Source organism: Ascaphus truei, chromosome 7, assembly GCF_040206685.1.
Source record: "Ascaphus truei isolate aAscTru1 chromosome 7, aAscTru1.hap1, whole genome shotgun sequence".
In the NCBI taxonomy this organism is placed as follows: Eukaryota; Metazoa; Chordata; class Amphibia; order Anura; family Ascaphidae; genus Ascaphus; species Ascaphus truei.
In genome coordinates this window covers 34,801,321-34,814,359 of record NC_134489.1, presented here as the reverse complement: position 1 = coordinate 34,814,359, position 13,039 = coordinate 34,801,321, and the positions used below count along the sequence as shown (strand labels likewise).

Sequence of the window (13,039 nt, the reverse complement as noted above, 5' to 3'; positions counted from 1 at the left end):
CCCTCCTTCCCCCCTGGTGCTAATTTGTTCCCTATTTCAAAACTAGGGAAAAAATGGGATGCGAGTGCCGCACTAAACGACTTTGAGCAGATGCGACAAGTGAACACTGCAAGCCTGTCACATTCCTTCAATGAAGGACGCAACTTCAAACCGCAGGACGCAGCTCGCCCTGTGCGGCCGGCACTGCAGCGGCAGGATGATATTGTACAGGGTAAGTGTATATTTCTGCTACGTGACCCGTTCTACTGAAGCACCCATTTTTAATTGCGTGGGTGTCATTTGCTGCCGCGTACGTGCACGTTTTTAAAACGAGTTGGGTTTTGTTCTCGCTTTAGCAGCACCAGGCAAGAATATTTGTCAGGCTCGCTGCTGCGGCCAATGGAAAGCTGCGGTGTCATCTGAAGGTGACGTCGAGGTGCTCTCTGATCGTGACCCCGCAGACTTCTTTGTCACTTTTTTAAAGTCAAACACCGGCACACAAAGCGAGAAATCTGAGGCCTCGAGCCCAGGGGAGGCCAACACCAGTCCTCAAGGGCGTTACCAACAGGTCAGGTTAAGGATATCCCTGCTTCAGCCCAGGGGACTCAAAGACTAAGCCCATGATTGAACCGCCTGTGCTGAAGCCGGGATATCAATAACCTGACCTGTTGGTAGCCTTTGATGTCTGGAGCTGGCCACCCTGCTATAGCTCATGCAAATGTCTCTTCAAATGTATTACACACTGCAGAAGAATACACGTATATCCAGGACAAATGCAGGTACTATAACTCTACTTCCTCCCATATAATGCTTCAGATCAGTAGAAAGTATCATGCACATGTAAAAAGCACCATTGGAGCCACTATTTCAGTTGAAAAGAGCCTCGTGCGCATCAGTCATGCTCTTTTAATTGATTTGTTTAAATGTAAAGTAACAGAGCGAGTGACCTGGAGCCGTCAGCAAGTATGTTTAAGGGTGATATGCATCATCAAAGAGCACTTGTAGTATTTGCCGTGTAAACCTGTGCTTTTCATGTGCAAGTGACTGAAGCATTGTGGTTTCCAACCTAGCGGGTCAGAAAATAAATACTCGCTGAAACCTCTCACCCGTGTAATTGGTTTCCTTAAACCGATTCAGTCACTCTTAAAAGTAACTGGCTTACTTTATTTGTCTCTTGTGAACAAGGAGTATCAGTTACTCAATAGATGAGGTTGAAAAAAGACACATACGTCCAAGTTCAACCTATGCTAAATGTAGACGGCAGATACTTTATCCTATACCCGTACTTACAGTATATTGATCCAGAGGAAGGCAAACAAAAAAACCCAGTGACATATCTAATGCTGTCTCATTAGGGGACAATAAATTCCTTCCCGACTCCAAATAATGGCAGATTACTCCCTGGATCAGCATCCTTTCCATGTTACTTATGTGGTATATCCCTGTATACCTTTCCTTTCTGATGTCCGACTTTTTTATTTTTTATTTTACAAATCTATTGTATCTGCCATCACTGTCTCCATGGGTAATGAATCCCACATTGTAACTGCCCTTACTGTAAAAAACCCTTTCTGTTGTTGCTGGTGAAATCTCCTTTCCTCCAACCTAAAGGGATGGCCCGAGTCCTTTGTACTGCCCGTGGGATGAACAGTTCTTTTGAAAGCTCCTTATATTTACCCTCAATATATTAGTATATAGTTGTCATATCCCCTCTTAGATGCCTCTCTTCCAATGTAAACTAATCTAGTTTAGCTAGCCTCTCCTAGAGTGGCTTTTCTAGTTCCATAATTATTTTTTTATGGAATGATGCCCAAAACTGTCCTCCATATTCAAGGTGTGGTCGTACTAATGCTTTATTCAGTGGTATAGTGATTTCTAAGTCGCCGGTTTATTCTTGTTTCCCAGATGCATAGCCCTACATTTATCTGTGTTAAACAATCTGCCCTTTACCTGCCCAAGTTTCCAGTCTATCCCAGTATATATATTTAATTTTTTATTACAGGTTTGAAGCAGGGGGTCTCCAGAGCTGAACTGTGTTAATTTCAGCTCCAGCAAACCCCTGCTTCCCAAGTTACTTACCTCTGTAGTGGGTGTCGGATTCTCTGGCTAGTTTAAAGGTCCTGGTCACAGAAGCCAATAGGAAGCCACAAGGGATGACGTCAAGGGTTCCTATTGGCCCACGGGACATTTTAAACGCCGCCATTATTAGGCAGACAAGTTCCCTGCCTGCAGAGATACTAGCATCCCCTACGGAGGTACGTATCTCTGGAAGCAGGTCCTCGCAGCTGGAATTAACAGGGTTCACCTCCAGAGACCCCCTACTTAAAACCTCTAATAAAGAGAGAAAATATATATATATAATATATTTATTATTTTTAAGTTAACCCATATTGCTGTTTTAACACAAAGTGCGCATTACAAAGTGTTGCTTTACAAGTATATCAGCCACTTATGTTTATCTGTTTTAAAGCAGCAGTTCAAGCAATATCCTACATGTACTTTGTTTTAATGAATCAGTTCTGTACTATGAGAAAATACATGTAGCATTTAAAAAAATAAAAATAATTTTTAAAGACATTTTTAATGTTTCTAATGTAGGAAGCATTTCCAAAGTGACAGCCCCTTCCCCTTCTGATAGGCTCTGGCTGTTGAGCCCCGCCCTCTCTCTAACAGGGAACCAATTGTATCTAGTAACTGCCCAGTCAATCCATATTCCAGGACTACATTGCCTACAATGCTGTGCAAGAACTGAATTAAATAACCCTGAGCAAGCAATGTATTCGTCGATTACAGGACAACGGATCGATCTGCAGTTTAGCTAATCACTTGTCAGTGTGCAGATTGTATTGATGCGCATATTGAATGGGAGAAAAAAAAATTACTACGGCAGCTTGAACTGCAGCTTTAAGTAATTATTACTTTTCAAACAGCACAGAGTAATGTGCCTCTTACTTTGGGGACTGATCAACCAAACGGCATTAGATTCCCTTTCTTGTGAATGCCGATTCTAACAACCTTATCCTTCCAGAAAAACGTCTGTCCAGAGGGATCTCTCACGCTAGCTCTACCATCGTGTCCCTGGCCCGTTCGCACGTCTCCAGCAACGGCAGCAGCGAGCACACGCTGGAAACGCCCGTATGCACCTTCCAGTTACCCGACCTCACCGTCTACACGGACGAGTTTCGCAACTTCATTGAACGAGATCTGATTGAACAGTCGATGCTGGCGGCTTTGGAGCACGCGGGTGAGTTGACGTCTGTCTGGGATTTGGTATTGGATATCTTTGCAATGGCTCCTTTTTGTTAATCCCAATATGGTCACGGCAAGAGCTGGCAGTGTGGATAGCTGGCAGTGTGGATAGCTGGCAGTGTGGATAGCTGGCAGTGTGGATAGCTGGCAGTGTCAAAATCTGTCCATTAGCACCAGTCTGCCGTGTGCTATGAATCGCCCAGCAGGTGTTGGCGATGACGGTATGTCCAATTTGTGCATGTACGTGTTTTCAGGATGTTATTACTCTTTATATTTTTGCCTAGAAGGTTAGAGCAGTGTTTATCAAAAAAGGAACCATTGACATCCCTGGGCATCCCCTAAAGGGTTTCCTTTAATTTTCAGGCCATTTGAAAGTAGTACCAAATACAGAAGAATTTACAATGCATCTGATCTCAGACGCGCTATTAGAGAGGGTTGGGGTTCCTTACAATGCATCTGATATCAGACACGCTATTAGAGAGGGCTGGGGTTCCTTACAATGCATTGGATCTCAGACGCGCTATTAGAGAGGGTTGGGGATCCTTACAAAGCATCTGATCTCAAGACGCGCTATTAGAGAGGGTTGGGGTTCCCTAGAATTTCACAATATAATTATGGGGTTCCTTAACAAAAAAAAGTTTGGAAACCCCTGGATTCGAGAGAGAAAACACTTCTATCTTACCGAAATATACTTTCAATAAGAAGTGGAAGGTTAGCTTGGTAAATAAGTGGCGGATCTTCACACTTCAACCACAGCTTGGAAGCAGAGACTCTGAATGGGCCTTTGGAAATGTTTTCCATGTGTTGGAACACACTGACTGCTATTTAATTAAATCCTTGACGTTTCACTTATTAGAAAATGCCTCTTCTATCCCCCAGATGGGAGCTGGGAGTTGGTCTGGCGATGACATGCCTCTTGATGAACCTGCTGCGGAAAGCACTATTGGGAAATTCCTCAAGAGTGATGTCACCGCTTTTGTGATTTACCCAGACCGAAGGCCACCCTGTGAAATTTCAGAGGCCCAACAAAACTAAACAGTGCTAAGCCTTGGTGCGGGGGTGCGCAAACTGGGGGCACAACATTTGGGGGGGAGCAGCGCTAACAGAGGCCCCGCGCTCTGCCCCAAAGCATTTAAATGAAATGCCGGTGGAGAGCGCGAGGCCTCTGTATGCCTCGCTTACATTGGTTCAGCGACTTCTGGCAACGCGATGCTGCGGATTTGGTTAGTAAAGTGCATGCCCGTTGTAATCGGGAGTACAGCATGGCACACGGTTTCTGGGAAATGTTACATGGCGCTGGGGTGCTCAACTCCAGTCCTCAAGCCTCCCCAACAGGTCAGGTTTTCAGTATATCCCTGCTTCAGCACAGGTGGTGCCATCAGCCCCTGCTTCAGTGCAGGTGACCCACTCAGTGGCTCAGTCTTTGACTGAGCCACTAATTGAGCCACCTGTGCTGAAGTTGGGATATCGTGAAAACCCGACCTGTTCGCAGCCCTTGAGGACTGGAGTTAGTTGCCTCTGAGTTAGTGTAAGGAAGCACAGGAAATATTGAGATGCTTAGGGCTTTGGATGCTGTGCACTTTTGTAGGCCTTGCTGCCAGTGAAAGGGTTAATGAAAACGTCCAGCTTGTGAGATGCTCCGCACTGCTGCCGCACAGCGATCTTAACATCACCCGCACTGGTTTTTTCCCCCCCCCCCCTGTTTTGCTCTTGGAACGCACCCATTTGGCTCAAGATGTATTGACTGGAAATAGCCTGTGTTTCTGTGTGGAGCTATTGTCCTGGAGAGTTGTGTACCAAGCACTCGCAGCTAAAGTGGATTCCTTTCCCTGATATCTGCAGTTTATCACTGCTGGCACTGAGCTTCCCTTCACTCGGGCCTTCTGTTGTAGATTTTTGTTATTTAAAGCCTTTAGACCACGCCACCATACCCGGGAATGCGAGGAACACATCTGCCGTTTCGGAAGCAGTGTGACCTTTTGATTGTTAGTTTGAATTTGTTCTTTGACTCTGCTTAGTAAATATCTGGATAAATAGCAGGTGATGGACGGTTGGATAGGAAACCTGGAATGTACATTTTCTGTCCCTCCCCGTTACTTCCTTCATGCGTCTATTAATATACATTGATTGGCCAGAAAGGTGTCATCTCTATCCAACCAGTTGTATTTCTATTTTGTTATGATCCATCACCTCCAGAGATGATTTTATAATGAGCTATTTCAAGACAAAAGCTACTACTTTACATATCTTGGGCGTAACATCCTTTTCAGTCTTCCCTTAAGGAAGGGGATGATGACATTGGAATTGATTAATACTGCTCTTCATAATATAGATGTATGAGCCATTGCAACCGTAAGTGGCTACTCAGAGTAGAGGTCCATGGGTGTCTCACCCATGTATGTCCATTTAAGCTTAAGGCGTTGTTGCAGGTTGCATGATTTTTCTCAGCTGTATCCGTTCAGATTTGGCATAGTTTGAGGGGGGTTGTCTATCCAACTGATAACCTGCGTACTGTGCGCAAAAATCCTGTGTGTTCACATAGATACATAGTTATCAGAAGTAGGGGACCGCCACCACCATTGTGTCAATGTATGTCAATCATCATCTCTGGCACTTCTCATGTTAGGTCGGCTGAACTGGTGGATGCACGTTGACCCGACCTGCCAAAGGCTTCTTCCCTTGGCAACCACAGGGGATGGGAACTGTTTGCTGCATGCGGCATCTCTTGGTAAGTGCAGGGGAAGATCAAAAGGATGCATTGGAGACTGAAGGGACTGGCTTGTTGAAAGGTCTCCCAGAGCTTTTATTCTGTAACTCCTTCCCTAGGAATGTGGGGGTTTCACGACCGAGACCTGATGCTTCGCAAATCCCTCTACACTTTGATGGAGAAAGGGGTGGAGAAAGAAGCCCTGAAGCGAAGGTGGAGGTTTCAACAAACCATGCAAAATAAAGAGGTATTAGACGTTTAAACACCATTGTTAGAACAGCTGCCCACGTTCAAGTGAGAACCTTTCTTCCCTACCACTCTATCCTGGCATTTCCCATGCTGCAGGTTATAGTGAAATTAAACTTTGATACTGATGCAGCGGCCGTTATACGAACACTTCACGCGTCATTTACATCGGAATCCCGATTAGAAGCCGCGGGATGAATTCCAGCCTTCCCGCACTAAGATGCGAGCGCGGCGACTGCAGGAAAACGAATTTTAGTGTTCTGGCTTTTAAAAACATGAAATTGACACAGCAGCACAGTACTGTACACATTACAATTCATCCATTTTATTGCAAATGAAGAAACAGAAGCCATAAAATTCAAACAAAACATCCGCGATAAGCGCGGGTGCCTGGGATAAGCGCGGGTGCCTGGGATAAGCGCGGGTGCCTGGGATAAGCGCGGGTACCTGGGATAAGCGCGGGTACCTGGGGCGATTGGCCGCGTTCATGCTGCGTAGGGAACAGCAGAGAACTAAAAATCGGTGCCGTGATGTGTTCGAATAACGGCCGCTCCATCAGTATACAGCCACCGATAAAAAATAAATATATATATATCTATATATCTCTATATATATATCTATATATCTATATCCTTAAAAAGCCAAGTTATTTTATTGCCGATATTTGTATGGGAAATGTATTGAACTGTTATGTTTTCTTCACTCCTTCGCAGCTGTTATTGATCTAGTTGCTGTAAATGAGCAGATGTAACAACCAACAATTCTTCTTTCTCTGCTTTTAGTCTGGCCTTGTGTACACCGAGGAGGAATGGCAGAAAGAGTGGAACGAGTTAATTAAACTTGCGTCGAGTGAGCCCCGGATGCATTATGGAACAAATGGCGGTAATTGTGCAGGGTAAGTGGAAACCTGTGCGTATGAGATTTAGGTCTGTAAGGTACTATGGCCCGGATGCCAGGTATCCCCTATCTGGTGTGACGTGCTATTGACTTGAATGGCCGTTAATTCCGGGTGTGCATGCGGTACCCCACCCCGCTGCAGTTTAGTGACACGGGCAGAAAGTTAGTTTTTATAGTAGTACTCTCTCTGCTAAAGAAAGCCGGGGTGACCGCGTTATCCATGCATAGAACGTCTATTGTCACTGGTCTTTTAAAACTAAATCCGTAGATATTTAAGCTGCGCGGAGAGCAAGTCCCTACCTCATCCGTGTTCCTGGGATAAGTGGAAATGCCCTTATACCCTCCTGCTGGCTGCTGTCAGGTGAGCTCAGGTGGAAACAGACGTGTAGGACCTTTACATCACCCCCAACATGGGACCTTCACTCAGTAGTATCTGACACACTGAGAAGGTGGAATATAAACTGTTTTGGTGACCTAACAGTCTTTGCCTGGGAATGTATGGGGGGGGGGTAAAGGCTTTTGAGAAGCTGTGAGTTTGCCATTGCTGCTCACTTGGTCAGTATATAGTTTCCAGTAGTTGTTGAGTCAGCAGCAATGCAAGAAAATGCTTTTCCAATTAAGATGTAACCGCACTGTTTGGTTATGAGCGTGAAGAGTAATTCTCAGATTCTCCTTGCTGGCAGTGCCTGGCTTGCATATTGAAGTCGCAGAACTGGTACATGGTAATCCCAGGCAGCCAGTTGAAACACGAAAGGCTTCTTGACTAGTGTTCTGCTCCTGCTCTCCTGTCTTCTATTGTCTATAACTGTATGTGGGCCACAGCCGGCACGGCTCAATAACGACACGCACGTGACAGACTCGCAATGCGTGGCGCGATCTTCCTGCGTTTATGGTGATAATGTAAAGCCAAGCAGGATCCTTGTGCCATTACAATTATTTTTAAAGAAATTAATAGACGAGAAATTCAAAAGAAGGGGTGCTCAAGGCACCCACCTCCCAACAGGTCAGGTTTTAAGGATATCCCAGCTTCAGCACAGGTGGCCCAATCAGTGGCTCAGTCTTCGATTTGAGCCACCTGTGCTGAAGCTGGGATATCCTTATAAGCTGACCTGTTGGTGGGGGGGCCTGGAGGTCTGGCGGTGAGCCCCCCTACCCTAAGCAACCAACTGTTTTATACCTAGGAGCAGCGCTGGGCCCCGGATAGTAACGGTGGTTCCCTCAGTCTGTGGTGGTAGTTTGCTGGGCTTGCGATTAAATATTCAGCAGAAGGGCTGATCGGATCTCTCCAATTTCTTTTGCAAGTGTTGAAAGCTCAGAGGAGCCGGTGTACGAGAGCCTGGAAGAGTTCCACGTGTTTGTTCTTGCCCACGTGCTGAAGAGGCCCATTGTGGTGGTAGCGGACACTATGCTGAGAGACTCTGGCGGTGAAGGTAAAGTTGTGGCTTTTTTTTGTTTGTTTGTTTGTTTTTTTAAAGCTTGTTTTCCTCATTTTATTGACATATTGGAGCAGGGGCTGGGCCAACTCCAGTCCTCAAGGGCTGCCAACAGGTCAGGTTTTAGGATATCCCTGCTTCAGCACAGGTGGTGCAGTCATTTTGACCGAGCCACCTGTGCTGAAACAGGGATATCGTGAAAACTGAACCTGTTGGCGGCCCTTGAGGACAGGCGTTGGCCCAGCCCTGTTTATAGAGACATGTTTCTCCTGAGAGATATATTTTTATTGCACGTTCTTCTGAAACCAGCAACTAAAAAGTGGTGGGTGGGGGGGGTGTGTGTGAGGGCGGGTGGGGTGTGTGAGAGGGCGGGTGGGGTGTGTGAGAGGGCGTGACATATTTTTTTTTTTTAGTTACTGGTTTCAGAAGAACGTGCTAGAAAGAGTTGCAGGTAAAAACACATATTGGAGCTTTAAAACGTAATGGATTAGGACTGGCAATTTGCTGGGCGGAAGTCTCTTGGCCACTTTAGCCCGTCAGCATAAACGTCCTTTGTGCAAATAAATCACATTTTAGAAGTACTGATTGAGCAGCGTTTGTGAGCACAGCTATTCATTGTCATTTCTTTTGCAACAAGATACCTTTCATGCCATGAAATCTGCAGTCTGTAGCGCTCTCTCCATTTCATCTCCACCCTGACCGTACAAATAAAGGAACATGCAGATTGATGGATGGAGGCGAATGTAGCTGCCAAATCATGCAGCCATTCGTTACAATGTAATCATTCGAATGATGAGCAGCCGTACAACACACCAATTACTACTGAGAGATCCTCTGCTCTCCGGTGTAATAACACTGCAGCACTACGTAGCACAGTTTGCACATTGCCTGGCACACGTTTGGGTTCATCGCTGTGTTACCTCCCCCTGGAGTACTACACTTACTGTACGTGTAGGCTGCTCAGTGCTCCCTGTCGTCTCCTAGAAACCGTGTACTTTCTCCTGAGGTCAAAAAAGAAAACTCTGCTTTGCGAGTATCTGGGCCCAGAAAACTATATAAACAGAGCTAAAAGCCACTGTGTGGTGGTTTCAGGGAACATATTGTCCTACGCCTGTGCTATGAACTACACGTGCCCTTGGCCTCCCTGACATACGTTTATATGCACATACACACACATACGTGTGTTTGTGTGTGTGTGTATATGTATAGGTATCCGTACCGTGTTAGCCGAGCTTTAATAATCAAAAATTAATAGATGATACTGTTCTGTGGCTAACGAAATGCTTTTATTTGTGCGAGCTTTCGAGATACACTGATCTCTTCTGGCGGTGTTACATTGGATAAAGCAGGCAAGGGGTTTACTCAAAAACAGTGCATCTTGGAATGTGTATAGAGCCCATCCCACATACATACTATACACACACACACACACACACAAACGTTTTGCTGACGTGCTTAGCATGGCCATATCTATTCATAGAAAGGTAGATGCCTGTTCTGAAATGCACTCTCTATTTATTGCACCTGTAGTGTGTGGTTATTGTAGATGAGTTCATGTCCTGTTTGCTACATAAAGTCTAATTATGGATTTATTCTGTGTCGGAGAAACATCCATTGTATGTATCCCGCCTGTATACAATGAGGTTCTCTGTGATGTGTAGTACATTCCTGAATATAGTCATTCAATAACTGGATTCCTACTTCACACCCAGTTATCTTGTACGTGGTATCATCTTTGCGGGGGCCCTTTTGGTTTGATTTCTTACAGAATAAGTGGCTTTGTACTTTGTGGTAACATTTTCTTACCCTTCTTTCTCACTCTGTGATCAGTCTTTAAGCCTCATCTGTTGTCTTGAAACTTTTAGATTTTATAGCTGGTTTCGGTCAATAAAAAGTTCTGAGAAACAAAGCGTGCATACAGTATACTCAGCGAGTCTCGGATATGTGACAAAACGTGCATACAGTATACTCAGCGAGTCTCAGATATGTGACAAAGCGTGCATACAGTATACTCAGCGAGTCTCAGATATGTGACAAAGCGTGCATACAGTATACTCTGCGAGTCTCGGATATGTGACAAAACGTGCATACAGTATACTCAGCGAGTCTCAGATATGTGACAAAGCGTGCATACAGTATACTCAGCGAGTCTCAGATATGTGACAAAGCGTGCATACAGTATACTCTGCGAGTCTCAGATATGTGACAAAGCGTGCATACAGTATACTCTGCGAGTCTCAGATATGTGACAAAGCGTGCATACAGTATACTCTGCGAGTCTCGGATATGTGACAAAACGTGCATACAGTATACTCTGCGAGTCTCAGATATGTGACAAAGCGTGCATACAGTATACTCTGCGAGTCTCAGATATGTGACAAAGCGTGCATACAGTATACTCTGCGAGTCTCAGATATGTGACAAAACGTGCATACAGTATACTCTGCGAGTCTCGTATATGTGACAAAACGTGCATACAGTATACTCTGCGAGTCTCAGATATGTGACAAAACGTGCATACAGTATACTCTGCGAGTCTTAGATATGTGACAAAGCGTGCATACAGTATACTCTGCGAGTCTCAGATATGTGACAAAGCGTGCATACAGTATACTCTGCGAGTCTCGGATATGTGACAAAACGTGCATACAGTATACTCTGCGAGTCTCAGATATGTGACAAAGCGTGCATACAGTATACTCAGCGAGTCTCAGATATGTGACAAAGCGTGCATACAGTATACTCAGCGAGTCTCAGATATGTGACAAAGCGTGCATACAGTATACTCAGCGAGTCTCAGATATGTGACAAAGCGTGCATACAGTATACTCTGCGAGTCTCAGATATGTGACAAAGCGTGCATACAGTATACTCTGCGAGTCTCAGATATGTGACAAAGCGTGCATACAGTATACTCTGCGAGTCTCGGATATGTGACAAAACGTGCATACAGTATACTCTGCGAGTCTCAGATATGTGACAAAGCGTGCATACAGTATACTCTGCGAGTCTCAGATATGTGACAAAGCGTGCATACAGTATACTCTGCGAGTCTCAGATATGTGACAAAACGTGCATACAGTATACTCTGCGAGTCTCGTATATGTGACAAAACGTGCATACAGTATACTCTGCGAGTCTCAGATATGTGACAAAGCGTGCATACAGTATACTCTGCGAGTCTTAGATATGTGACAAAGCGTGCATACAGTATACTCTGCGAGTCTCAGATATGTGACAAAGCGTGCATACAGTATATTCTGCGAGTCTCGGATATGTGACAAAACGTGCATACAGTATACTCTGCGAGTCTCGGATATGTGACAAAGCGTGCATACAGTATACTCTGCGAGTCTCAGATATGTGACAAAGCGTGCATACAGTATACTCTGCGAGTCTCAGATATGTGACAAAGCGTGCATACAGTATACTCTGCGAGTCTCAGATATGTGACAAAGCGTGCATACAGTATACTCTGCGAGTCTCAGATATGTGACAAAGCGTGCATACAGTATACTCTGCGAGTCTCAGATATGTGACAAAGCGTGCATACAGTATACTCTGCGAGTCTCAGATATGTGACAAAACGTGCATACAGTATACTCTGCGAGTCTCGTATATGTGACAAAACGTACATACAGTATACTCTGCGAGTCTCAGATATGTGACAAAACGTGCATACAGTATACTCTGCGAGTCTCAGGGCAATGTGCTTTTACTGGTTACCTCTGTGTTAATGTGAACCTGTAGACCAGGGGTGGGCAACTAGAATCCTCACGGGCCACCAACAGGCCGGGTTTTCAGGATATCCCTGCTTCAACACAGGTGGCTCAGTCTTTGACTGAGCCACCTGTGCTGAAGCAGGGATATCCTGAGAACCTGACATGTTGGGCTTTGAAGACTGGAGTTGGCCGCCCCTGATGTAGTCTAAATAGTTTGGTGATAGGTGACGGGAGCGCAAAGTACTCACAATGTTGTTTCCTTGTAGCATTTGCTCCTATACCCTTTGGGGGCATCTACCTTCCTCTGGAAGTCCCTGCCAACAAATGTCACAGTTCCCCGCTGGTGTTGTCATATGATCAAGCTCACTTCTCTGCCCTGGTATCCATGGAACAGAAGGAGCAAAGCAAGGAGCAAGGTGCAGTATGGTTCTTCTGTCCATCATAGGAAATGTCAGTATGAAGCAAATCCAAGCCAGAGTTAAGCATGTGAGGACAGGAAAGGCTTCTGTTCATTTGAGAGCTTTTTGATGGGTTAGTATGACTCTTGGTGGATATACCACGGGGTATAAAGAACGCCACATCACCGCCAAGCACGGCTTCCTGTCGGTGCAGTGGGCAGGAGTAAAAGCATGGGACCCCCACAGACATCCTCTAATCTGTTACAGAACGCTAACCAGAGATTATGCCAGGTTGGATATCTCACAATAAACAGAGGTGTGGGAACTGTCTGAAATAGGTTGTTTTTCCGGCTTGGCGAGTTGTTCACCTTTTTTAAACTTTGTGCTCTCTAACCGATTTTGGTGAGC

The 13,039-nt window shown here is 45.2% G+C and overlaps 1 protein-coding gene across 2 annotated transcripts in view; it reads left to right on the top strand.

Moving 5' to 3' along the window:
• The window catches only part of OTUD7B (OTU deubiquitinase 7B), a 60,485-nt gene that overhangs the window by 31,757 nt on the left and 15,689 nt on the right, over window positions 1–13,039 (top strand). For both annotated transcript variants that reach the window (XM_075607632.1, XM_075607631.1), the window contains exons 2-8: window positions 47–211; window positions 3,008–3,223; window positions 5,855–5,956; window positions 6,055–6,182; window positions 6,964–7,076; window positions 8,381–8,508; window positions 12,500–12,649. In XM_075607632.1, coding sequence (XP_075463747.1) covers window positions 47–211; window positions 3,008–3,223; window positions 5,855–5,956; window positions 6,055–6,182; window positions 6,964–7,076; window positions 8,381–8,508; window positions 12,500–12,649 — 1,002 coding nt within the window. The remainder of the gene's footprint in view (window positions 1–46; window positions 212–3,007; window positions 3,224–5,854; window positions 5,957–6,054; window positions 6,183–6,963; window positions 7,077–8,380; window positions 8,509–12,499; window positions 12,650–13,039) is intronic.